This window comes from Cyclospora cayetanensis, unplaced genomic scaffold (genome assembly GCF_002999335.1).
Source record: "Cyclospora cayetanensis isolate NF1_C8 unplaced genomic scaffold, CcayRef3 CcayRef3_contig_67, whole genome shotgun sequence".
In the NCBI taxonomy this organism is placed as follows: Eukaryota; Apicomplexa; class Conoidasida; order Eucoccidiorida; family Eimeriidae; genus Cyclospora; species Cyclospora cayetanensis.
The window spans coordinates 19692-46361 of NW_020312667.1; the positions used below are offsets into that span (position 1 = coordinate 19692).

Below are 26670 nucleotides of genomic sequence, written 5' to 3' on the forward strand. Positions count from 1 at the left end.
TAGACGCCCCCGAAGCCCGTCCACCGCAGTAGCTGCCTGAAATCAAACAGATCCGGCCTCGAATTTCCGAAGCCGTCCATTGTTTGTGCAATCATTCATGGCCTCCACTGCAGAAAGCCAGACAACGGGGTCCGGGCCAGTGCAACTACTACGGTGCTGCTCCCCCGCCTCAATGCGCCCACAAGTTTAGTGCCTGTTGTTGTAAATACAGAAACCTCATTAAATAGTGTGTATTTTCGAGCCAATACCCGCATAGGTCTCACAACACGCCCTTAGAAAGCCCTTCTGCTCGTAGCCCCTGGTGGGGTTGTGTAGTGGTTACTGGGATTCTTCGCCACATTTTTAACCCAATTTTAATGAGTGTAAAACAAAAACTGCATTCGAATTATGCCTCCAAAGAATAATGGCATGACTGGAAAGCGGTAGATGTGGCAAAGGCTTCATCTGCCTTCGATTGGCCTCGTACGAAACTCGAGCATCGGCGTTGCTGTTGGATGCGACAGAGAGCCGTTGAGCCCCGAACTAGAGGAAAAAAGAAAAAGGCACTTTCACACTTTGGATATGGTATTGTCAGGAGAAATACTTCGGGAATTGAGCTGACACCTCACGATGATTAGGCTCTGCGCGCCAGCAAACTGTACCATCGGCAGTGCGAAGTATGCACAAACTAATTCCTGCACTAGGTAAGCTGTAATGTTTATACCTCAGCTTTCACATCTATTTGGATCCACACAATCAAAGGGTCGCCTCGTCTGCCCCCAAACGCGAAGCACCTCCTAAGTCTGTTATATCCAGCCTGGCCAGCAACGAAGGAATGAAAACTTGGTGCCGCTGCAAGGGTTCACGGGCAAAATGCCTGCATCTTTCACTCTTCACTGTAGTATGTAAGGCGCAGAGCAAGCGTCACAAAACCCTGGTACTGCTCTAAAGCTTCGCGTCTGGTGCCCGCTCTCAGGAGTTACATGGTCGCATAACGTGCTCTGCGAACCGAAGTCGCACCCATTCTATTTCAGATGCATACCAGTCAGCTAGAGCAATTCCTTGAACAACTGACAAAGTGCCTGCTGTAGGCAATAGGCCAGCAAGCTGGCTCACTGCCTTACGTTCATGAGAAGCACACCAGCAAAGCTTTGAGGCTTCCTATGCAGGGTCTCTGAAAAGAGACACTTAAATTCAGACTCAATACACACTTAATAAACAGTCATTGAGCACCTTTCAAAAATACTTCTGAAAGGGCCTTCGCCTTTCGATTTTCAAACACGGGGGGAGGACATCCAGGGTACGCGTACCTGCATCCTCTAAACATTCCGAGAGTTCACCGTTCTTTGCACACAGCAGCTAGCATACGCAATCAGACACCCCTGCATCTTCTTGTATTGAGCTAAAGCTACTCTGCAATAACCATGGTATATCGACAGCCAAGCCAAAACTCCAAGTGTTTACTAATTCTTAGTTAGACGTGACTCATAGTAAAGAGTGCCCAAGTGCTGCTTGGCCTGTTACACTCTTTTGATGTGGAGCACAGAGTCGAAATTTGCCGGGGATGCACTACGCACAAGGATTGAAACGCCTTATGGAAGTGTGTGGCTGTTAAAAATGCAGCGCAGTGGCTTACTTGTCGAGTGCGCCTGCTGTCAATGAAATGCGATTTTATTGACTTTCGGCCTTTGCCACTTTGTTTCTCTGGTACACGCCTGCTCCCCCCGCTACGCTAGACTCACTAATGGTGCCATTCTGATAGTCAATGAGATATCGGGGCTCTAGGGGCAAAACAATGAGCCCCAGGTCAGCAAGGGGTTCCGACTCCCGTTGCACTTGCCACTCCTCGCAGAAACGCCGTTCCAGCACGTCTGCAGCCATTTGCAGGTTTAAATGTCTAACCTCTGAAGTTGGCACTTGAGGGGCATCACTTTCTAGCAAAGATCCTGTTTCTGCTGATCCAGAAGGGCTAGCCGAGCGCTCTTGCTGTTCAGTAATAACTTGCCGAGAGCCCCGGCGGCCAAATCTAGAAGTGTTCAAACTATCGAAGCTGTATCCACCTTCCGTATGCCCCCGCGCATACTGCTGTGCATGTTGTGGTGTAACAGTCTGGGGCCCCACACAATGATGACTGGCCCTTTCGGAGCCAGTCACGCGCTGCCTTTGTCGCGGCTTCTCACCGTGATGCTCACTCTCCTGCTGCCAGAGCTCTGCCACCACCAATCTCACTGCCTCTCGAGGTGAAACAACCTTCCAGAAACTGCTGGTAGCCACAATCAGAAAAGAAAGTCCAAAGGTATTCTCTGCAGAAAACACCCACGCCAGTCCTGCCCTACCTGTGTGCGCTATTGCGTGTTTCACCTGTACGTGTAATTCTGTTGTCTGTTGCAAGGGAAACAAAAGCTAATGGAGTAGAGAGGCCCACCTAATGTAACAGTAGCTATATCCGGAGTAGTGGCTATCCCGAACTGTTGACCACCGCAGAGCCCTAAGGCTCTGGTAACTGATAATGGAGGAGTTAGTAGACAAGGACAGAAGAACGATGGGCCCTCTTCTACAGGCTTTTCGCTTGAATTGTCACAGGCAGATCCATTTAAAGTAAGATATTGAGAGGACTGAGCTGCAGAGGAAGTCTCTAATGCGACCTCATTACAACTGGTGGCGCTGCTGGCTGGGAATGCAGTCATGAAAACTCCTGAGGTAGAGCGCAACCACGTGCACAGATCAGCAATAGCAACAGTCCAGGGCCCGTGTGAGGCTGGCACATATTACTCAATTTAGTACAAAAACAGGTCCAACGCATAAAGTACTTGCGAATATTCTACAGCGGTGAGCTGTCCACAGTATTCATGGCCGGGAGCAGAAGGCAGGGAAATGTTGGCGATACAGCGCATTCTTTTCAGCCCCCAAGCACGCGTTGTACGTTTCTGACCACCGACTATTTAAAAAGGCACACTGAATAGACTGACCTGCTCCTTGAAGGCGCCTGCACTCATCGCGATCCAGGATTGAGTGCTCGCGGGTGAGCACGATGCAGTCATAGGAGTGACTGAGAATACCGCTGCTGGAATTTGGCCCTCGAAAATTCGGTGAGGGCTGTTGGTGTTTGAAAAACGGCCTACTTGCAGCCACTGCAGGTGCAGTGAAGTGGGTAAAATCGTGCTTGCCCGCATGCTCTGACACCATTCGCTCTGCAGTCAGCCGCTCCTGAACAGGGTGTGCTAAAATTGCTTTAACATCTCCTGTATGACAAACGAGCAACAACTGTTGTTCAGCGTCCCACAGAAACTGACATGCCACAGCGCCGCTCCTCGTGCTATCAAATCCGCATGATCTGCCTCGTGCCTGGAATTTGTGGCCAGCATCCCTCATGGCCTTCTTGCCTCCTCGCTTCGACAGGTTGAGATGTTTTTGTCTCATGAGCCACTTCTGCGTTTGCAGATCAGTGCGGGCTTCAAGAGCACTCTCAAGTAATTCACGCGCTTCGTAATTCTCCTGCTGTGGTTCGAATCGGATCAAAGGACTGCCATCGTTGGCTCCGACATGGGCTTGCTGTAGCTGAAGCTCCGTAGAAACGGCTGCACACAGTGCGTCATGGAATACAAGAAGGCAAATGAGTCAAGCGCACTGAAATTTTCGTTGGTGCACCCTTGAATGCCTCCACTAGAAGCTTGGAACCTTGGCGAAACGCTACACTGTTCATTGTCGAGTATTCAGCTTTTAGACGCGCAGCACGCAAAAGCACCCAAATTACCATGAAAAGAGTCAAGCATGTATTGCTCTGCCGTCTCTGCATCCAGGCGCTTCACGTTCAATGGAGTGCGGCTCGTTGCACAACGACCAAGCAGTTCCTGAGCGCATTCAACATGGGGCCTCCAAATTGGATAGCATCTTGGGCAAAGCACAACAGATATGAGGGGGGTGGAATAAATTCTAAGGGTTTTTTCTGTGCGCATACCTTCAGTAATTCTCCTGCTACAAAGTTTGCTGCCGCTGGGGCTTCAAAGCCAATGCCCTGAGCCACAACTCCCAGCCACATGTTTCCGGAGCGACAAACGCCGATCTGCTGGGTGCCGTTAAGAGAACTGGGAAGCAGCACCATTCTTTGCTGTTGTTGCAGTAGCTGCATCAACAGCACATATTCGAGGTGCTTTTGCTGTTTCGGTTTCCCCGGCAGTTGCTGCGCAGACTTGATTCCAGACTCCACCGCCGACCTAAGAACTGAGCACCAGTGAGATTTTCGACCTAACGAGTCACCCGTAAGCGAAGCAGTGCCAAGCAAACGCTTCATGTTGTTTACACACATGCTGGACGGTCGTGAAATCATAGGCCTGCGTCTGAAACTAGGGCTCCCTTCGCAGCCTCCTGTTGCTCCCAAGACGCAAAAAGACTTGAACGTTCCTCCTGACGCAGGATTGAGGCCTGTGTCTGATGAATTAGCGGAGCGCAAAGACGCATGGTCGTCGACTTCGTGGGGAGAGACCACCCGAAGTGCCCGTGAAGTTGCGTTGGAACCTTTTGCCACAATCGCTGTGCGCGCGTTAATCGTGTTCACTCTGCTGCTGCTGGCATTGTGTTGATGCAGTTCCTGCGTAGGCTGTTGTTCCTCGAAAGCAGGTGGAGCCATGCTTTGGCTGCCTGTTTTTCCAATTCGCCATTTAGACGAACACAAGGAATCTAGAGATGCTTTGGGGTCCCAAGCCAATAGGCCTTTTTTGAATCCGCCAAATAGCTCGCTTGTATCCCTCTGGCGATCTTGCTCTTCAGCGTGCCACAAGCATTCCAAAGCTGGGAATGCATGCGTTCTTGCCCGTTCAAAACCCCAGGAAACTGCAGCACAGAAGCGCGAAAATTGTCGGTGCACTCCCCCGCTTACAGACGACGGTTCATCGTCCATGACATACTGAGCGCTGTGTCTTTGTGGATTCCGATTGTCGTCTCCCAGCCGTGCAGGAATACTCGGCGTGGCTGGAGAAAAGTCGTCGCTCAGACAATCAAAACTAGATTCTCCAGGTTCAATATCTGTAACGCCTCCTAATGCCGTGGAAGTACAAGTCGTGATCGGATCAACAAGGCCGAGTGCACTGCAGGAAGGGGAACCTTTCTGCAAGTCTCTGCTAATGGACACCACCAAGTTCCCTCTCGGCAGAAAGCTTGGACTCAGTGCGTTTTCTATATTGCCTGCGGGGGATTCAAAATCTCCAGGCTGCAGTACGTTGCTGCTCCTTGAAGCAGAAGTGTTCCCTGGCACGTGCTCTTCAGGGGTTAGCTTCCTCCTACCAAACACAGCATCCTCTGCTGATTCACGCGGAGTCCAACTATCAGATCCTGAGCCTCTCACAGGAGAATACGCAGTTGATGCCTTTGGTGCTTGTTCAACGATGACGACGGATCCCTTTGTTGGTTGAGAACATTCACCTACTGTAGAGCAGGATTTTGATACGGGGTCGAGGTTATTTTCATTTTTCGCAGGGCACGGTTGTTGAAGACGCCTAAGGAGATACGCAAGCTCATCTATCTGCTCGCAGTCAGTCCGTTGGTAGTATTGCCGCTGCCGTAGTGTATCGTGCAGCTGGCGGCGAGTGCAGCACTGGGAGAGTGTTTGCCAAGCGGCACCCAGCATTTCTACCCTCCACAGGATGGAGGGACTCAAAGTGATGTTGCTAGATATAGCGCTGTACACGCTTCCATAAATTGGAATTCAGGCTTGCTGTATTATTGAGAAAGCCTGCGTTATGGATCCAGCGCAACACCCATGCCTTTTGCAATATGTGAAGGCAGATGACGGATACTCAACCGACTACCACCATCTGCTCCGCTGACCGCTGGTCACTGTACACGCAACCCGCATGAGATTCATGGAGTTATTTATTCTGAATACAGCACATCGAAACTATGTTGACAAACGTATACTAAGAAGTCTACGAAACACTGTGAAAGCTTCGATGATGCAGCCCGCAGTTAGGCACGCCGCCGCAAGTCTCTCACGGACTGAGCCACTTGTCAAGACGAATGTCAGCACTTTTGCTTAAAACCAAGAGATGCATCCATGCTAATTGAACTAAAAATAGAATTTAATTTTCCATGTAATTGTTTTTAAGGAATTAAGCCGTCGGATTCATAGATATGACACAGAGTGAGCGCATGCACGGCCATGCCACATCCTTCAAGTGTCGCATCCACTCCCTGCTAAAAGCAGCAAATCCCATCGCGCGCAACAACGCAACCTACGTGGACACGTCCTCATGACTCACGTTTCACTGTTTCCTAAGGATTATTCAAGGAACAGCATCAGCCTGTCATTCAGAAAGGGCAGGCCTACTGTCTCTGGCCTCGCACCAGTGGGCGGGCACCTTGTGACCACTCTCTCTATTGCGTGCTTGCGGTATCAAAAGCGCGGCACCCACCGCCACCGATCGATGAATTCTTCTTAAATTCTCTAATTAGGAGCTAAACACAACTAAAATATCTGTTGATCCGGGAAAATACGAACTCCAAACACACTCCCTGCTTTGCGCCCGATGGCTGGCGGTCGAACGAAGCCCTCAACATGACCGAGAAAGCACCTCAACTGATACCCTTTTTAGTCTTTAACTTTGCGCTAATTAGCATGAATGCATATAGCTTTGCGTGATTTGGGTGCTGAGTAGCGTATTTGCAGCTCAGCGTGCACGGCTCTCTACGAAGTACCCTGTTCTGGCAAGACGTACATTTACTGCCGAACCTTTTAACACTAAGAAAATAAAATGTTCTTCCAGTAAAGCTGAGTATCAGCAACCCTGTGTACTAGCATGTCTCGCTGAAGGGTGGTTTGTTTCAAACGTCGCCACGTACTTCTAGGGCAGGCAAAGGATTTACAGTACGGACTGCAAGTGCCGATTTTCCGTTCCTGCCACTAGCAAAAGAGCGTGCAAAATCGGTTCAAAAGGCCTTCGGGCATGTTTTCCTTTCGGGAACTTCTTGAGGCATCACTTTCTGTCTTTCTTCATCGAAGGTTTTTGGGTTTCTTGTTTCACCGCGGTCCTCTGAGGCTCCAAGCGGTTGATCCAAGGGAGCCCGTAGATCCGTACGCCTCTCGCCAACTCATTTGTATCAAACCTTTTATTTGCAAACCTGTATCCAGGACCCCACGTAGAGGTGGAACTAGGGTGCGCGGTTGGATCCATCTTGGTGGATGAATTGGGCTTCCTAGTGGTATGCACTCGGCCGCTCTCCTCATGCGAACTCCAGAGAGATTCTCTGAGCAGATCAAGAAGCTTATAAGATAAATCAGGCAGTTCAATACTCCGCTTGAGCATCGTACTGCTATTTATGGCGAGCGGAAAGCCAACTTGTAACCCAAGTGGCTATTAAGCATGTCAGGTGGTAATGAGGCGTTGGCGCTAGTATTTGCCGTTGTTATGACTGAACACATGCACGTTGTTTTGACCTACAGAGCAGCACACACTGTTGTCTGACTACCCGCCACCTCAGTCAAAAAACGTTTGGCCAGATCCGCCTTTTGCTGGTCGCTGAGGGCCTCGTCAGCGACCACAATCGTTCCCACCCCTGTTCACATTCCCAAACACTCAGCATTCCAGGGTTGAGAGCTTCACCTGAGTTCGTGTGTCTACGATAAGAGCTGTCTGCATCTGGAAGGCAAAAGGGGTGCATCAGGTCTTCATTTCGGACAGTTCTCCGCATGCCACAAACCAATTAGTTACTGAGCCTTGTTAAACAGGGAAATCTTCTCACCCCTAAAACTTAGCAGAAGTAACGTTTCGACTTCTTTGGAGATAGGCGCTGCTTTTTGCTTATGATAGACACCATGTGGAGAGGCTGAAACAGAGCTGCCAGCAGACTCTACTCCTCTCAAGGAAAGCAAACCAAGAAGAGACAGGTGTGTCAGGTCCATTCCGGCAAGAGCCCTATTAAGGTCTTCGTACCTTAGAACCAACTTGTCCAAAGATAATGCCCACGCAGCTTGCGGGTTCTTCGAACACAGCAATTCTGGAATGATGTTACTGCGAGGCGGCGTTTCAGGGCTCCCATCCGTGGAACCAGACTTCGGGAAACCCGCAAGCTCCGCAGCAACGGTAGAACGCCAGTCATGCATGTATCGGTCTTGTTGCGTTGCTTGAGGCGATACTGTTTTCTTTCGTGTACATGATTTTGAGGCCTCAAGGCCTGTAGCTGCCCCGCAGCCAGCCTCAGCAGCCAGTGGGGGCTGCTGAACTTTTCCTTCTTGAGTGTGATATCCACCAGTAACCACACTGTGCAGGGGTGAATAATGGACAGCTTCTGGCAGCAGGACTAGCTTGTCTCTGGCAAAACCAGTGTGCATCTTGACAACCGTCCTTTTCAGCTGGGCAGCTACAGAAGAAGACGAGTCATGAGTTTTCATGCGGAGCGCAAACATGTGCAAGCTGAAATCTCTGAATATACGACAGCCGAAAACCCTCTTGAGTGCAGGCAAGCATTCAAAGGCGAAATGTGACAGATGCATATCGGGGAGCAGCAACAGGTGGCTTCGTAACTCGCTACATGGCCCTGATTGCCCTTGAGCAAGCATGTCCTCAAGGGACCACTGCAACAGCTGCGTTTCCATTGCTTCAAACAATTCGTTGAGCAGCGCATGAACTCGGGCGTTGTGCGAATATGGAGCTCCCACTGCTTGTGTTGACTTGCTCTCTCTGCAAAGAGGGGAAAGGCACTGCCCCGCTTCGCCGGCATCGAGCAAGATGCATTCTGGAAGGGCACGCCGTTCCACGAAGAACCTCCATGCAGACGCAGAGCCGTCTGCATGGACAGGTGGGTTGGCTGCAGCTAGGAAAATAAATCCACGGGCACAATAGAGAGCCACAACGCAGCAATTGGTGGGTAACCACGTATTAAGGATCGCCAAAGGAGACGGGGCAGCAATGTTGGTCATTCGCCCGAAGGAACTTTGGGATTCAAGCAGCCTGAAGCCAGCACAGCAACAAAACTGAGAGGCTCTACCTCGAGAGGGAACACAAAGGGCAACAACGCTTTGTAGCCGCTATGACAAAAGTGACAGGTTTATTGTAAATTAGTTCACAAGCAAATTTTCAGCCTAGCAATAGCTCGACTGCGACTAAAGTTGTTCACTCGTAGTGTGTGCCTCACGCTTTCATCGGTTGAAATTGGGGTAAGGCATTTGCATGTTTGTAAGAATCAGCAAGGATCCGAAGCTCTTGTGCCGCAACACTTTCAGTCAGCTGTGGATTCATGTGTTGAAGATGCAAGAGCTTTCCGATCTGCGCAACTCGCGCTGCCTGCAGAGTAGCGATGGTAGCAAAAGTTCGATCCAGCTGCTCGCCATTCCTGTTGCCCGAAACGTGAAGAATAAGCTCTTCGCCAAGAAGTGTTGCTTCAGTGAGATGCCCACCAGCAACAGAAGCTGCAAATGCTTCTTCTAGCTCGGGGGAACAAAGTGAGTGGCGGATGCCTTGTCGCGAATCTAGTGCTGTTACGGAGGCTAGATAATTTGAAGCCCTTGATTGTCCCTTTGCATTTTTTTCTACCTAGCGAGAAGCAGATGGTTGCAAACAGGGATATAACAGAGCGCGTGAAAAATCGCTGCCGTGATCATTTCTCAGACGCACATGCGTAAGGCCCAAGCGTTCTAATTAGGCTGACGTGAATATTAAGTTCCTGCTCCTCTAGTCTTTAGTGTCGCTCCTCACGAAAGCCACAGCACTTCGTATGTCTTCAACCTGCATTTCGCGATGTTCCCCTTGCTCGGTTCCGTCTGGTTTCCACGGGCATAGCTGCGCAGTCATGGGAAAATTGTGCTGTCTGAATCTCCCTTAGCATTCGCTGACCCCGCTGATAACTAAGTGCGACGGCGCATAACGAGCCACGATTGAGGTAGTGTATCCTCACCTCATTCAAGTTCTTCCCTTGGTCAAGCATTCTTTTGCGTCCTTGTAGGGAGAGGTGGTTGTGCTTTGCCATTGCATATTGGCATAGCCACTGCAGGTCGAGTAAGGGCATGCTGCACACATCGCCGAATCTGCTCGGCTTGTCAAGCAGGCAACGACTCAAGCCTACCGTGCCGAGAGCTTCCAGTTCCTGGATCACATCAGTAAGTCGCCCTTCCTCAGACTTCCAGTAGGCTGGCGAGAAAGTTTCTTCGCACTGGCTGTCGTAAAGCCACTGCTGCAATTCGCGCGGCCTGCCCCCTGCTGAAGTGCTTGCAAGTATGAGCACACCACTATCGGCGATTGGTTCTGCCTCATTTGGAATTGGAGTTTGGAGACTTGAGCATTCAAGTGCTTCATGCAGGTCTGCTCGCGACAACTCCAGCGTCGCCAGCTGAAGTTGGTGGCGTAGGCACACCAAGTGGGCACGTGCCACAGCAATCATATCAGCCCATACTAAGGCAGACTGCTGAACGCCACTGAAGTCGCTGTGGGCAGCGATAAATTGTAGAGCAATCTTTGACTCCAGATGAGCTCTCTGTAGACGCATGGAATACAATTCCAGCAAGGAAGCTCCAAGTCGTAGCGCACGCTGGATTGTACAGTGTGTCCTTATGAGCATTCCGCCTGTATCGATGATTCCTATTCAGTGTGTAGCCTCAACGCATTAAACCGAGTTCACGCGCTTACTACAAGAAGTTGATGGAGTGCTTCGATGCACTTCTGTAAGTCCGTCGGCGTTACAAGTGGAGGAATCTGGGGCATTGGAGCTGGTGCAAGGGCAATGTTGCGTCGTTTCCAGCTCTTCGCATGAAAGTTTTCTCTATATGACCACATAAATCGCATCGCAGCTCCTAGAAACCGAGTACCTCGCAGGCAGCCCGCTGCACAAGCCCGTAATGGCTTCAAGGGCAATGCGGGGTCTTCGGTTGGATCTAATACTCTATTTAATAGATCCACAGCCTCCAGAAACACGGGTAACCAGTTAAACGGCAAGGCGCCTCCTTCAGTAGTCCAACCAAGACAATGCAGTGAAAATATATGCTCTACTTGTAGCTCCGTAAGACGGTGCTTGCAGACTCGTATAGGCAAAAGATACTGAGGGGCCCCCTTAGGTGAGCTGCGTCTCCCACAGGGTAACTCGTGAGACCGAATAACTGGCGGCGTAGCACTGCTGGCACATTTAGCTTTGGTAGTATCAGGCTGGGAGGAATGCGGCGATTCTGGTTGTGAGCCGGCTTCGAGGTCTAGGCATAGATTTTTCGTGTCCAAACCAGTGCTTGTGGAGGAGGCAGTTGCCAGCTCGCGAAGGGCTGTTTCGATCTGCCGGACTATAAACAGAGCTTTTGACAAGCTGCCTTTGGCAACATGGAACATCTACAGGCAAAAATCGCATTCTTATTTAGCACTATGTGCGAAGCTTATGCACATTCCGCTTCCGCAGAAGTAAAGGTCAAATCAATGTGTTGCCCACCTTCACTATAGAACGCATTGAAATTAAAGGAACCCAATAACTTGCGTTGCGCCTCCTTGTGCGTCAGTGTTCGTGGGTTCGATTGAATGCATTAAAAAGGATGCAACCTACCCAAAGTGTTTCGGCAATATTGAGCGCTAGCGGCACTTCAAGCTCGGACTCGTTCGCGTCACTAACAATCGTGTCTAACAACGGCAGCGGGCCGTTCACGTCCCCCTGGCGAAGCCGTGATCGCGCCAGTAGCGAAACGTTGCGAGCGAAGAGGCTATCGCTGCTCTGTCTCAAGACTCGGGCAGACCTTGGTATGTACAGAGAGGCAGTGCGGCCCAATAAGGAACTCAGGCCTACCTCCCCAATGAGCAGACATTGTTCCCCAAGGGTGACCAGAAGCTCACCAAGGGAAATAAGACTGCACGTGCAGTCTACAGTAACCACAGAGAAGCAGCGTTCCTGCCGTTCATGCATGCTTGATATCCCCATATTGCCTTCTCTTGCTGAAGCGAGCTTTGCTATCCATGTGCGGATGGCCAGCGGCGAAAAGTACGACCGCAATGTTCGGGCCTCACTCAGGCACCCACAAGCGACAGCAGCTCTGAAGAGCTGTATATTCAGTGACGCCTCGAGGAGGCACAATGCTGGATGCACGGTTTCAATATCATTGGCTGCACTACTGCCACCAGCCGATCCTAAGGACAGTTTTAAGAATGCTTCAGTGACTCGAGCGCGTAATTGCGTGAGCCGCAGAGCACAGCCCTCCATCCCGAGCTCAAAAAGCAAGGCCTCCAGCTCTGCTAATGAGCGGAAGGCTAGGACGAGGATATTGGAACAGAGAGACACTTTTCGAGTTTCTCCACTGTCAGAGTGCATGCAGGATGCCAAGAGATTGCTCATACATGCCTCACCAGGAGGCGCAGTGGGTAGCTGGTTTGGCGTACTACATTCTGCAGGAGTCACTGACTTAGCTGTGGAATCAACTCGCTTAAGGCAAATTGGGTTGCATAGGCTGGCAGCAGCCACTCCGGCATTCATGTTTTGGGAGTCTTGCTGCATATACACAAACTCACATATTCATTGGGGTGTGGCCATCATACCATGGGGCAAGTAGGGCTGATCGTTTGCTGATCAAGGCCCTAAAGTCCCTTATGCAGCCCATCCAATGTAGCACATAGCAGCCCGATGATACGGGCACTATATATGCATTTATGTAAAAAGCTCCTCTCTTTGCATGCGACCAGGCTGGCACTTGCCTCTTTGAGCATAGTACCACGTTCAGCACCGCCATCTCCTTCTTGTTGTACGAGGTCTTCGGACTGGCTATCCGCGTTTCGCGTCTGCTGCGAAAATTGCGTCAGCATTTGGGAGGATACGTCCAAGATTTGGCGCAGTGCCTCTGCTGTAGTTGGGGCATCAGAACAAGAAAGGAGTCTAACAGTTTGTGTATGCAAGAGCAACAAGTGATCCAGCCGTATCGACACCCCTTCAAGACGTAATACGCCGGCTGCGGACTCTTCCCACGCCTTTTGAACTTCACTATCTGCATCCCGGCTGGGTGATAGAAGCAAGCTCTGCTCGTAAAACAAGCGTATCAAGCAAATGTGTCCAAAGGATGCATTTTGTATCCAGCCAGGGCTTAAGAATAACTAGGCGGTTGGCTACAGACCGTTTCGTGTGGGTCTTTTCCTTACGTGTCTGCTGTTAGCACAGAGTTCTATTAGTTTTGCTGCAGCCGAAACGTGTGAGCTCGCTAGGTATTGAGGGGGCCGCATGCTGAAGAACCATTTTGCAAGTTCTAGGTGAACTAAAACCGCCTGGGGGTCCTTGTTTGCTTGGAGCAGCTTCAGGGCACCGTCGTACGCCTCCAGTGCAATGGATTGCATGGTGCATTTTTTGCGTGCAAGCCGAGCAAACCAAAGAAGCAAGTCGGCTTCTCTGGAAGCTTCGCCCTTGATAAGGGCGCGTACCGCGGAAAGCAGATGGGGTGGTTCTGTACGGGTAAGCGAGAAAATCTGCAGCTTCACTATTGCCTCATGCAGAGCCTTGGGAAGCAGCAGCATTGCCGCCTTTGCTGTGCGCAGTAGCTCGTCCCATCGTTTGCTCGCACAAAGGATCCAAAGCAGCCCCATGTACATGCGACTCAGCAAAGGCATCGAGGCTGGTCGGCAGCTGGCAGGAATCATGTCGAGGACGTCTTTTAGAGCCGAGCATGTCTCCTCCCTGTCGATTTCACCGTGTACCCCTGAAAGGGCTACGTTACATAATCCTTTCGCTGAAAAAAGAAGGAGCTGCGTGCACTGTGTCTCTTTCCCGTATCTGCAGGCCTGGTGGAGGTGGCGCATAGCCAATACTCGTCCCGGCCTAGCACAGCAAATAACCACTCTCAATAATGTGGCTAGGTACCGTCACTGCTCAGACACTTGCTAAATCCCAGCTTGCAATTTAAAAGCTGAATCATGCGCATGCAACCTTATGTTGAGGGAATGACGCTGCTTACGACGTGAGATCCGCGGCAAGAAGGCCCAGCCCTGCGAAAGCGTGCGCCATGCCTCTCCATTGCTGCAGCCGGTGGTTTGGCGTCGAAATGATTTTATAGGGGACTTCCCAATGATTTTGTCCAAGCGCTTGGTAGGCATACCCTACAGCCAGCCACTTCAAGGTGCCGGAGCTGGTGGAAAGCGACGCCCCCGCGAGACGCGTCCACAACTCGCAGTTCACTGCAGCAGCGCTCTCCGTTGACTCAGCAGCAGCCGACGTCACAGCGCCAGTCGCCACAGCGAGCGCGTCTCCGCACTGGAGTAGCACCTGCTCTTGTGTAGCAGGGTCCTGTTCCAGCATCGCCTTCTGAGGGGCAGGAAAGTTCAGCACACCCGAATCTCGGGAAAAATCAAGCAGTGCAGCAGCAGCAGGAGGGGCTGCGAGAAGTGACCTCCGTGACGCGTTTGACGCACGACATTTAGCTGCTGCAAAAGAACCCCAAGTTATTGACAGGTAGTGAGACAGCACTCTCACCTCAATCTGAAGGAGCACCATAACGTCCGGAGTTATCGCCGCCTGTGCTGGCCCTTCGGTCGTTGCAGCTACCTGTCCTCGCACTTGCTTTGCCTTTCCAACCCTTTCAGACGCGCCTCCATGATCCGCAGCCGCAGAGGACGTGGACTTAAACAAACGCAACAGAACAGGCTGCGCAACTCGCCCTTGTTGCATGACATCCTGGAGCAACGCACCTAATATGGCTCTCCTACTTGAGGCGTGGCAGAGCGGAATGGCTCGGCCACAAAATTCTTGAACTAGGGCGAAGTCACCAATAGCCTGCGATGCATCACCCCGCGCAAAAAGCAGTTCTTTGCAGCACCCGCCTCTTCCTTGAGTTGCGGAGCAGAGGCAAGTGGCGGTTGCTGGAAAAAACGACGAAACGACATACCAGGGCAGCACGAGCGCAAAACGTGGTGAACGTTTGTAGGGCACTCGCATGCGAACAGGGTGCCTGTTCCACCAGCTGATAGAAGATCTCTTTTAAGAAAGGCATAAGCCGAACAATTTCTTGGACTCGTGTCTCGATGCGTGCCAGCACTCCCTTGTGTATATTCCATGAGTGCACTGCAGCGTTGACGACAAGCCACTTTTGGCCAAAGGCCGCGCTGAAGACATGCAATGCCTCGGAACTCCATTCTTGGAATACACCCCCGCTACCTCCCTAGAGGCTGCTTGTCAGTGCAGCTGGCTGTTGGCGTAAAGAACTGCAAAGACAACGCCCTGAAGTCGTGCAGCGAAAGTACTGAACAACTAGCTCATAGCGAACGTGTCTCCATACCTTACACGGCAACCGAACAGCAACAAGCCTTGGATTCGGCCCTCTTCGGGCATCTTCCAGTTGTCGTGCTGCACTTCTAAGTCACTCGTACTCGTCTTTGAAAGAGAAAGCAGTCCTTCAGACCCAATGGCTCCATCTCCAGCAGCTGCCATGACGCGACGGGCTTCTCTGGTTCTTAAGGAGCTCGCATGCTTTTTCGCGCTCCTGCAAACGGCCTGGAACACCACATTGAATTGAACAAAATACGGCCCTTTTGTTGCAATCAGATTTGAGCGTTTTTTTCCTTCAGCCGCTCGAGCCCTGGTTAATTCTGGCACTAACCAGTGCGTATGCAGCTTCTACGGCGCTCACGGCTACCTCCGTTTCAAACGGTGGATCTAATCGTATGCGCAGATCCGCTTTTGAAGTATCCCCACAAAACTGAGCGTCCTCGGGTGAAAGATCCAAGTATTCTTCAGTTCCATGAACCATGGACAGGAGCGCGCTTGCAGCTCTCTCTGTTGCATTGTTGTCGCCCATCTGTACAGCACGGCTGACCAAGTGACCAAACGCCAGTATTAGTTTTTTCACTGTACTTTCGCCCTTGCAAGAAATCGGCTGCTTTTGCACGACAGATGCATGCGTTTGCTCTGAAGATCCAAGCGCCCTTTTGGCTGAGCCTTGACAATCATCACTTGCCACACAACTGTCGGATTTGCTTGCTTCGTCTGCCAACTGCTCCAGCGCTTTTCTACGAAGATCGTCTGCATTATTTATCACCTTCTCAAGTGACCGCTCGCCTCTGGCATTGAAGACCAGATGTTGGAGCTGCAGTGTCGGAATGCAACTTTCGGGGGCACCCGCCAGTATGCTTACAGTTTCGTGCATTCGTTCTAAGCACACAGTGAGTGAATGCAGCTCCGCTGTCTCTATCATGCTTGAATCAGGGCCCATAGAGCTCGCGGAGGCAACGACTGTGGCCATTGTAGAAACATTAGCCTGTTTTCCAGTAACGGCACGCTCACGTTTGGGGGCGTTGCAGGAAGCGTTCCTGCATTCAGCTACCAACGCCTTATCAAGGGATGCTCGCGCCGCATTTACTAACCCTTGCTCCACCTCGTACTGAGCCAGCTGGTGAGCAAGCTGCACTCGGACTGATATTTGGCTTGACTGGTAGCATTCTAGTATGTCACTGGCCTGTGCAAGATCATATCGCTTATGGTGAGGGCAGCGTAGGGATATACGTATATGTACGATATGCGCGTGTCAGAAGATCTCTCTTCAGTTGTGTGGCTTACCTTTTTGATGTTTCTGTAAATCAGATGTCGAAATTCCGAGCCAAGACACGGCCTGGCGACATTCCACATCGTAGCTATACAGATTTCCACAAGGTCTCTGCTTTCGCCAGAGTGTTCCATAGAAGTGAGGCACTCGCCAAGGCGGCCGATAGCCTGCAAACGGGCTTCTGAAAATGGGCGTGGCTCATTCAAAGAAGCACCAGAAAACTGTAGCTTCATGGGAGAACAGGAGTCGGTATTGCTTTCGAGCTGGAGTTCCTCGAGAAATTCGTGCAAGTGCAGCGATGTCTCAATATCCAGGATTTGTTTAAGGAGGGCTGCGCCAGTCCTACTTGCAGTGTGCCACCTGAACGAAAAAAAGATCCGATCCAATGGGCGCAGAAGCCCTCTCACCTGTAGGGGTCTTGGATTCACATGTACTGGCTGTTAGTATCGACGCCAAGCCACACACAGCTAGGGGAGCGACTACGCTGGATCTATGTGACAACGAGATTACCTAGCCAAGCACTTTGACATTGCCCTAGCAAGAAGCCAGAGTCGCTGCGTCAAAGCTGCCTTAGCTAACAAGTAAGCTGCATAAACTTCGTTTTCTTCAAACTTCCGAAGATCCCCAATAGAATTATGTAAACGGTCGAGCTCGGTGTCAACCTGTGTTGGTGAGCCCTTGCCGATGGATGCATTACGCACAGTTTGCGGCAGATGAGAATCGAGAAGTTCCCACGAAGCTATTAATTCATTAAATGCACAATCCGACTTGGCTTGGCTTGAATATTCTTTTGTCGACCTCGTTGAGGCCGAGGGTAGGGAGAACTTTTCAGCACGGCAACAAAGTGACACTGCCGTCTCTACTGCAGACATCCATGGAGGGGATTCAACTTTCGTTGGAACAGGGTCGGCAATGTCGTGCTGTGCTCTAATTTTTCCGTGAACTCTGAAATATCCACACAGATATATGTCTTTCTGTGCATTCACCAAACGTGTTCCCACCGCCACAGTCGCCACCTTTTTTTCTTCAAGTTCCCATGGAGATGCTTTATTAACGAGGAAAAGTCACTAGCTGAATGGCTGCTGCTCACACCGCCAGCTTGCGCTCCAAAGGCCTCAGGCACTTCCACCACTGAGGCTCGTGCCCGTGAGAAGCTTTGGCATCAGTATACACTTGAGTTGCATCTTCAATTGCCTAAAGCGCTAACTCCACACTTCGGACTTTTCAAGGCTCTCGTGTGTTTGTTACTCGTTGATCAAAAGCAGAAGCCACCGATTGAAAGCTTCATAGGCTACAAATTTAAGTGTGTACTGTAAGACCTTCGAGCAAAGCACAACAGGGTGCCTTGATATTACCTTTTGCGCTTTATGGAGCTTGCCTCCATCCTCAAAGCAAAAGGCTGCATGAAGAAGGAATGAAGTGAGCAGTTGTAGTTCCATTGCATCGCTGGGTCGATCAAACGTGCCTAAGCCTTGGACTGGAATAGGCTTCGCAGGCGCAGCTTTGGGCGCTTTCTGGACCTTATCTGAGACTTTCGGCTCTGCTATCTGTTGAACTCTGCAACGCCTCTCAGTGGTTCCACCGCACAAAAGCGATCTACATCCACGAAGGAAATTTCATAAATGGATATCCGAGGGCGACATGCTGCTGGCCTTCACATGCCAAAGCCCTGTGAGTGCTTACTGTATCAATGGCATTATTCTCTCCAAAATGGTGCAGAAATTCCTAGCCCAGGATGACCTCATGAAAGGCCGTACGTGAGCGAGAAGCACTTTCAGGGCATGCTGTTTGAAAATCCTCAGACTGCATGAAAACGAGTTGCACGCCTTCAGTAAGCGTCTCTAGTGATGTTTTGCGCACTGCAAAAATTTAATGCGCGTGTAAGATGTAGAGTGTACTGCTTGCTTCTCCACAAGGTATTAGTGGAGTTGGTGTGCCACTGGATGGATCGTTTGGGCGCTTTTTCACCCGTGGAATACCATGTAGCTGCCAAAGGGAGCGTTCAAACAACGAGAACTGATTTTGTTTAACGCAAATATTCATACGGAAATAAATTTGGCTCTTCGTTTGCAATCATAAGGGCCTTTTCTATGAAGCTGAGGGCATTGACATGCTGTTCCAAGAGCGCCACCCCTCTGGCGCCTGCAAAGTGAGAGTAACGTGTGCCTAGAAACGCTCTGAGACGCAAACAAAGCCTTTTTCTGGAGCGCAATCACCTAGGATCAAGCTTGGAGAAAGCACTGACGATAGACATTTACGTATCTTACAGTTAGCTGTCCAGTACAAGAATACCAGAGACTCAGCTGAGTCATATTGCAAGATTAAAAAATCAGTCAACCAACATACGAACATAATAACGCACCGAACAAGCAGTCCATAAGCTTGTGTGTGTAGCGTTTGACCTCCAACTTTGTCGAATAGCTGGCCATGAATAGAAAAATAACAAATTGGACACGCTTGTGACATGATCCTCGGCGGCGCCACTCCAAATTACTGCAGCTCTTAGCTATGCTTTCATCTCTGTCAAAAATGCATCACTAAAGTAGCTAACCTGAAAAACACTTATTGCCTTTTCTAGGTGGCCTTGTCCGCAGGCGTGCATGCAAAATGCAAGTACCATCTCTGGAGAAAGTTAAACGGAAAGCCAGAGCCACGAAACGGCACTGAGGGCTTGCTTTTGCCCGCCTGGGAGGAACTTTGGAACGAAAATGGCGTGTAGAATCTATCTGATTTGCCTATGAGACTTGCTGTGGTGGATAAAGTACATGGGGAGTGGGAATCGTACAGTCTGGATTATGTGGGGCCTCCTGAAAACTGACAAAAAAACTAGTTGAGTTTCTTTCCAGTGCCAGTAGTGAGAGCTTACCAGCACTGAGGTCGATCAACGATGTTTCTGCCAGCGAACATATTTCGCGGTATGCCAGTTCCAGCCTCCTTGAGGCCAGATAATGGTCAGATCCTTGTTGGACTGGACGGCACTCGTCAATGAGGCGTAGAAGGTGTTGCACGCGTGCCTCTGACATATTTAGCTATACATTTAACTGCATATAGTGTTACCGGTGGCTTTTTTACAAAGAGTTTCAATGCGCAGTAGCCGTTGCTTTATGAAAGCCGCCCACAGCGTCCCAATGGCCACAAACAGGCCCGGTTCGAAATGTGGCACCTTTTGCCGCTGAGACAGTCAATGTGAGCAAGCATGAGATTATCACTGTTCCCTGAAGGCTTTTTGTGCATCCAGTTCAGGAAATTGGCTTCAGTAACTGTCCTTTGGTGGATGGAGGGGAAGCAGCAAGAAATTAGCACGAAGGAAATTTTCGCTTCCTAGAGGCAAATCACCTTGTTTCTGTTGCTTATCACAGCAGAAAAATACCTGGTGATGTATAAAGAAGTACGAAAACACAATCATTTCAAGGCGGGACAAGATCTTACATGAAACCCCTGCCCTCCTGCTCCACGGACCGGCACCAAAGGGTGACCCCAAGCTGCGTGACAGCGTCGAGGGAAGCACTTTCCCCACAAGTTACGCAAAAGACATCATGTTGCTTTTGATTGTATCATGGCAGAGTAGATTGCAAGTGTGTCTAGCCAATGGATTGGGGTTTGGGGCGTACCGCAGCCGACCTCGATGTTCGCCGTTGCGCCATTACAAACCGATTCCTTAGAGGAGCGCAACCACTTTGTTGGCACCACCAAGCTGCTTGATTGCAATCAGTCAACTGATTCTTTCAAGAGGTGGATAGGCAGGGTAAAGGGCTATACTTAGCAACGTACGAACAAGCGGTTTGTTCGGTCTCGACGCGGAACGAAAAGAAACTGGCCGAGAATTTGTGAGGGCGTAGGTAGCTGTGGATTGGCTAATGCAGTAAAATGTTGTAGGCAGGTAAGCTCCGGAAAAACTCAATGTAAAGAGTTTTGTTGGGGCTGTTATGCAAGAACCACACGATTAAACCGACTGGGCAACCTGGTGCCTCCGATAACCCGAATGCCAGTACTCGAGCGTTTGCACATGTACTCCATTTGGAACAGAAAGAATAAAAGCATTGGCAATGAGACACGATAAGTTTTCCTGTGTGTGCGATATTTTCTACTTTGGGTACATGAGGAAAAACGAACAAACATCACATTACCCAGCCTTCAAACAGACGCTTCAACAGCATGGCGCGACGATACACTGGTATCCCGAGGACGGGCCTAGGGTAGGTGCAACGGTGCCACAAAGAAGCAGAATGTATTATTCTATGAGTGCAGCTGAATGTTGCTCTACCTCTCCACGCGGAAAACGGAAATATTCGTTGGACGCTCTGGGACCGACAGGTGCTTCTGTTGTCAATGACGCTTTCGCAGAGAGTAGGGGGTGGCCTGAGCCAGTCATTTCGCCGACCAGCTGCAAAATAAAGCCATTTTATCCAGTGACGCAACCTCACAGACTCATTTAAGATTCATGGGACGTTGGGGAGCCACTTCTCGCTATGCAACGCGTAGTTCTACGGAAAACACACTCCCAGCAAACAGGAAGCTCTTGCCAAGGATGCCATCCGCGGTCTTTCTGGAGCAGTACTTGCTTTAGTGCCTGCGGTTGTTGGAAGTGCTACAACGGGGAACTGCGGGGCAGAGCCACGGTACGGCATGCTGGCATGTGGCCCAGGCTGTAACGAGGTAGGAGTAGACGTAGACCATGATCGGTTAGTCAACCCGGATGTAAGGGGAGTTGGGATGTATGTACCATAAGACGGGGTAAGATTCTGCTCGTTAAGTAGTCCAGACCCAGGCAATCCTAAAGATTGGGGTGTAGTTTGCACACTGCGTCCCGTGACAGTGCGGCTTGCAGTCGGCTCTCGCAAGTGCCGCAGGCGCTCTCGGTGCATAGTTACGAGATAATATGCTTGTTCCTCCGGCAGAATATCCTCACGAATGCATACTGTGTTGTCGAAGGAACTCATGTGGGACTTTGCCATGGCCATGGCAATCTCCTTGCTATTTAAGCGCAAAGACTTGAATCCACTTGTACAGCTACATGTTCGCAGAGGTTCCGGGGTAAGGAGCGCTTGACACAGGGCGTTGACTCCACAGCCCCCGTTCCCTGTACACGGACCACGGCTTGGTGAGCCTGAGAAATTGGCCAGTGCAAAGTTGGAAACATATGGGAGAATGAGCGCGTGCATGTGTTGGAAGGCACTCTTATGGAGGTGCCGCCCCAACTACACTATTGAAGTTGGATGCAACAATCGTCGAAGGCACTTGTAATACTCATACAGCGCATGTTTTGAATTAATTGGTCCGTGCGCCGCCTAGCTCTCTTGGGGTACTGTGTTTTTCATTCACCAAACACAAAGGCGCAGGAGTTTCTTCCTGTTCATCGGCACTCTACTTGGTTTCATCTTACTTATTCTTAGGCATTGCGCAGAAGGTCCAGATACACCATTCCACACGGTGCCAATTGGGCATATGCAGTCAAAAGTTCCGCTGAAGTTGCAGCATTGGGCTTGCAATGGACAAGGTGATGGGATTAGATTTTGTAGGCCGAGGCTGCATTCGTCGATATCTATACACGTTTCCTGAGTCTGCTGGAATCCCCGACGGCACTTGCACTGATAGCTGCCCACTGTGTTAACGCACACGGATGCAGGCCCACATGGACTAAATATGCACTCGTCGATGTCCACGCACACCTTTCCGTCCCCTTCGAATCCACGATTGCACACACATTTTGCTCTTCCTTGAGCATCTGTACACGTCGCGTGCGGGCTGCATGAAGCTGTAGCACACGTCATGGGAAGAACAGGGCGGGCTGCATACGGGTCTAGTGTGTCTTCCTTTGCAAGTGTACTCCATGCGTCAACAGTGCCTCCAGTAGCGATCAGCCCTGCAATGCGCAGCACGTAGATGCGGTCTGGCCTATGGCTCATCATGAAATATTGACGCACTCGTATGCGAGCATAGAGACAGCATCCCGTGTGTACTCCTAAGTAAACTCATCATGGCGGTAGATTGAGCTCGTTGCGCTTTTTTGTTTGCTGCCGCTTTGTCCTCCTGATGCCTTAAGAAATTATTTTACGGCTGATATTCCAGATAATCCAAGGATAGCAGTTTTCTACCTACCTTCAAGGTAAGGGTTCTTCTTCACGCTTCGTAGCAGTCTTTGTATGACCTGTCGATAATTTAGGTGGGGTCGACGGGTCCAAAGAAGGGCGATGGTGCCTGTCACCATTGGAACAGCGAAGCTGGTACCACTCACGGACCGGTAGCTTCTCCTAGCTGACGTTGCCATGATGTTGGCTCCTGGCGCTGCTACGTCCACCTGCTTCCTGCCATAGCTACTGAAAGGCGCTAGCTGCCCGTTGCGACTGATGGCAGCAACAGATACGACGTTATCGAGGTCGTAGGATGCTGGAAAAACCGGTTGCCTGCACAAATAGCACCACAGATTATATGAATTACGAGTTTTTGTCGCGTGTGATCATACACTTAGGAATCAGTTCAACAAGCGACCGAGATTACTGTCTGCCATGAGGGCGCTGATTCACTTGTCGTTGTCATTATTGCCATTGTAGTTCCCTGCAGCCGCTACCACAATCATCCCTGCTTGTCGGGCTCGCTGAACTGCCTCTTGTAGGCCCTTGAAGCCACTACCTCTCCCTCCGTAACTGTTGTTTGAAAGCTTAATTCCTTTACCAATAGCGTAGTCGAGCGACCTGGCAAATGCGCTTATGGTTCCTTTTATTTCCTCGTTGAGAGCCTTAAGGACCAGAATATCGCACCCCCAGCATACGCCAGTTAGCCCAATGCCGTTATTCGGCTCGGAAGCAATGATGCCTGCAGAGGCTGTACCATGACCGTTTTCATCCATCGGCAAATTTGTTCCGTTTACAAAATCCTGTGGCAGAAACGCATATCTGTGCACGGTACAACGCGTTTTCTGACGTATTCAAGAAACTGAAGACTAACTTTCATAGTTCCAGTAGCTTCAGTGTGAGCACACCAATGTATTAGTTCAGCTTACCCATCCAACACAGTCATCCACGAAGCCATTAAAATCATCATCTAGGCCATTCCCACATATCTCCTCAGGATTTCGCCATATTTGGTTCTTTAAATCAGGATGCTCGTAGTCTACGCCGCTGTCTATGACAGCCACTGTGAATCGGGGTTTGACTCCCAGGCCTGATTTTTACAGCGCGCACACAGCTTTAGCAATCCATAGCACGCTAAGTTCAGATGTTGATACCTACCGTGCCTTTTCACAACGTGTCCAGTCGGCCTGCGCATGTGAAATCCTGCCCAACGTGCTGAGCACAGTTTGCCCGAAATCCTACCTGTCCAAACATCCCAGGCATTAGGAGCTTCGATCCCCCACCTTGTTGGTCCACTATCCACAATGGCCCACTGTTGCCACGTATAGGGATCATTTGTCATGACCTCCAGCCGGCGGTTAGGCGCGCGGTTCTGGCTATCGGTGCCATGTTGCGTCGAGTCGGTTGGGCTGTCACGCTCCTGGCTCACGCGCACCTGTCCCTCTTCATGAGATTGATCCGAATCAAGCAAAGGCAGTTGCACTTCGGTATCAAAATCACTTACCATGTGGTCAGTGTACACGTGGCTCACGAAATTCTTCAGCTTCAACACCTTGGCAACAAATTCTCCAATGCGCCACAGAGGAGGTACTTCAAATATCTCCATTCCCAGATTGCGAAGGTAAACGGATTGCATACGGTGTGTGCCTTGGAAGAGAGAAGCAAGCTGCCTAAGGAACTGGTTTCTGTGACCAAACATCTCTATCCACATGGATGGCTTGTATTCCTTGTAGCATATAATCACATTCCGTTTGTAGTTTGGTAGAACGCTCGCTGTCCTCAAAAACAAGCCCGAAAATAGTGAATCCACGCGACGACCAAGTCCTTCCCAGAGGCTGCCCTTACCTGGAATAAGCCACTCTTGCCCCTCTGCCAGAAAGTTGGCAAGGTTCAGTGGGTTCGTAATATCTCTTGTCCGATATAATAGGCTGTACGCCAGAGGAGAGGGTATGGATATGCTGCTGCCAGTATCAGCGACACTAAGAACAGTTTCGATAGCCATTCGCCTGTCCGCGCTCTCATCAACTTGCGAGCCGTACTGCATGTCATTTTCGCCAGCAGGTGCTGCTGATTGGTTGTGGAACTGGCTCTGGATGGAGCCGCCACGTGGAGCCGCCCTTTCATACTCTTTCGTGTCCGCCCCTGATAAAGAAAAATCCGATGAATTATGGCTTTCGACTTCCCAATCATTAAGATGTTTAGGCAAAGATGTATAAGGCTTGGGTCCGTTTTCATTGCTTTCTTCGGTGTGCGATAGTTTTGGTTTTTGGTGCAGTTCTGACAGATCCCCCAGTCGAAGGTTGCTTTTTCTTTTTGTTGGTGGCCCTTCAAAGGATTCAGCTGTTGTGTCTTGACTCTTTAATGCCTCTTCGAGTCCTTGTTCGTTCTGAATAGTGGCAAAGCTGCTTACATCATGCCCAGGCCCTTCCTTTACATCCTGAAGATGGGTATCGTCCCCTTCTGTTGAAACATCGTATTCAGAGGAGGACAGTCCAGAAACTTGTGAAGTCACAAGAGTTGTATAGCGTCTATTTAAATAATCTTCGGAGGGAGCTGCGTCAGGCAAAGCCTCATGAAGGGATGCGGTGGGAATATACCCTCCAAGAGCAGAAAGAAAGAAAACCAGTGGGCACACGCGGGGGGCTATTCGTAGCATTAGTCTCGAAAGGCCTCCTCTAGTCAATAACCTGGTCATCTCTTCAATTTCATGAGTGCTGTGGTGCTACTGGAAAAATTCGTTGGCTGTGGATTTGCGAGCGCTTCATCCGTTCAGTCAACCGAAAGAACAGCTACAAGGGGTTACGATGAGAAACAATGGATATACGGAAGGAATCCGGTGAATTCCATGACAAAGCAAGTATTTGCCGTGGTATCTGTGTGATTGAAAATGCCATCTTTACTGAATCGTTCTTCCGGGTTGGGACACTAACGCCTGGGGGGTCGCCGTGCAGCATTGGCCCATCCCAGGTGTGATTACTGGCAGCAGATAAGCAACCTCGTCCAGAAACACCAAACCCACGTGTTTACGACGAAAGCAAGGCTATACAATTATAAAATACCGAACATTACCCATTATAGCTGTAATGCCCCCATATTCCCCTAGGGAGGGTGCAACTGGCGAGGTCCACGGGCATTGAAGCACGTTAACAGAACACATGAAATCCTGCACTTCAGTGGTTCCTTAGATTCTACTTGGCTAGTTTCTGCATATAGATACGGCTTTAATTTATTTAACCAGGCTCTTTTCTAGAAGAAGTGTAACGGAGCCCTTCTGGTGTAGCATTGCTGGCATGCTGGCTCAGTCGAGCTCTACGCATTTCGTCTCCTCACTTCTTTGATGCATAGCATATTCCGAGCCAATATCCTGATAAGTGCACCTGTTTATATCCTCTATTTATAAGCAGGCAGGAAGGAAGTTGAGTACCTTTCCCTAGCAGTGAACCAACCTATTCTACCCAGCGGCACTGCTGTCCAATTGAAAACTCCTGCTGCGCGAAGAAACTGAAGAACAAAGTTGCTACCCACCCAAGAAGCGTCCTACTTGTGAGCCTTGTCTGACCAAACAAAGGTATTTTTGTCCTTGACAGCACTGTTCCTGGCCGTAATTATCGCCTCGGGCAGCATGCTGCACTCCTTTACAGGCTCACCTGAGGGATGCGCAAGTGCAAGACCATTGCCTATCATGTAGTGTAGGCTGCTACTATGCAGCGACATTCAGCTCAAGCCATCAATTTAGCATTGAGTTAGCAATGATGGCGCCTATTTTATTAGCGGACAGAGCCGAAGTGGTAACGTCACCCACACGGTAACGAGCGAAGCTACGCGTAGGCACTTCGCACTACATTAGCTATAATGCATAGAGTGAGCAGGACATTCAGTAATTGGTTTCTCTGTTCATACATCCTGCGTACTTGCGTAGAAGCTTTAGCTAGATAAAACAAGAGGCACTGTTGTGCGCATGTACGCAAGATGCAAGTGATAACTGGCTGTGAATGCCCAGAGTATTTGGAGGATGCAGCTCAGCGCGTCGTGTTTGGCCCCCTACCTCTACTTCGACACTTCAAACAGTACAGTCAGGGGAAGGATAGGTTTCTTTTGCATATACTCAATACCTTTCTATCTAGTTTGTATTGAGTTTGGAGTCAAGTGTAT

At 50.1% G+C, this 26670-nt stretch overlaps 1 protein-coding gene across 1 annotated transcript; it reads right to left on the reverse strand.

Annotated features, from left to right (window-relative positions):
* Window positions 1–2826: 2826 nt before the first annotated feature.
* Window positions 2827–25412, reverse strand: LOC34623260. Its single transcript, XM_026335363.1, has 28 exons — window positions 25322–25412; window positions 23761–25116; window positions 23448–23608; window positions 22972–23321; window positions 22547–22851; window positions 22148–22310; window positions 21831–21910; window positions 20958–21554; window positions 18493–18613; window positions 17803–18043; window positions 17538–17641; window positions 16958–17392; window positions 16462–16807; window positions 15506–16360; window positions 14383–14682; window positions 13868–14214; window positions 13062–13731; window positions 12609–12941; window positions 11488–12420; window positions 10593–11279; window positions 9865–10419; window positions 9666–9749; window positions 9106–9503; window positions 7714–8921; window positions 7413–7527; window positions 4187–5471; window positions 3938–3994; window positions 2827–3537 (listed from the first exon to the last, which is right to left on the reverse strand). The coding sequence occupies exons 1-28, from the start codon at window positions 25410–25412 to the stop codon at window positions 2827–2829; spliced, it is 12888 nt and encodes a 4295-aa protein (XP_026191148.1).
* Between the last annotated feature and the right edge of the window lie 1258 nt (window positions 25413–26670).

Bases quoted from the DNA above. Each gene is read 5' to 3' on its own strand.
- LOC34623260 (XM_026335363.1), bottom strand. From the start codon at position 25,412: ATGGCATTTTCAATCACACAGATACCACGGCAAATACTTGCTTTGTCA. The intron at 12,942-13,061 runs GTAAGGAAAAGA...TTTTACGAGCAG, and splicing joins TCTGTGCTAACAGCAGACAC to AGCTTGCTTCTATCACCCAG. The intron at 12,421-12,608 runs GTCGCATGCAAA...GTGTATATGCAG, and splicing joins AAGAGGCAAGTGCCAGCCTG to CAAGACTCCCAAAACATGAA.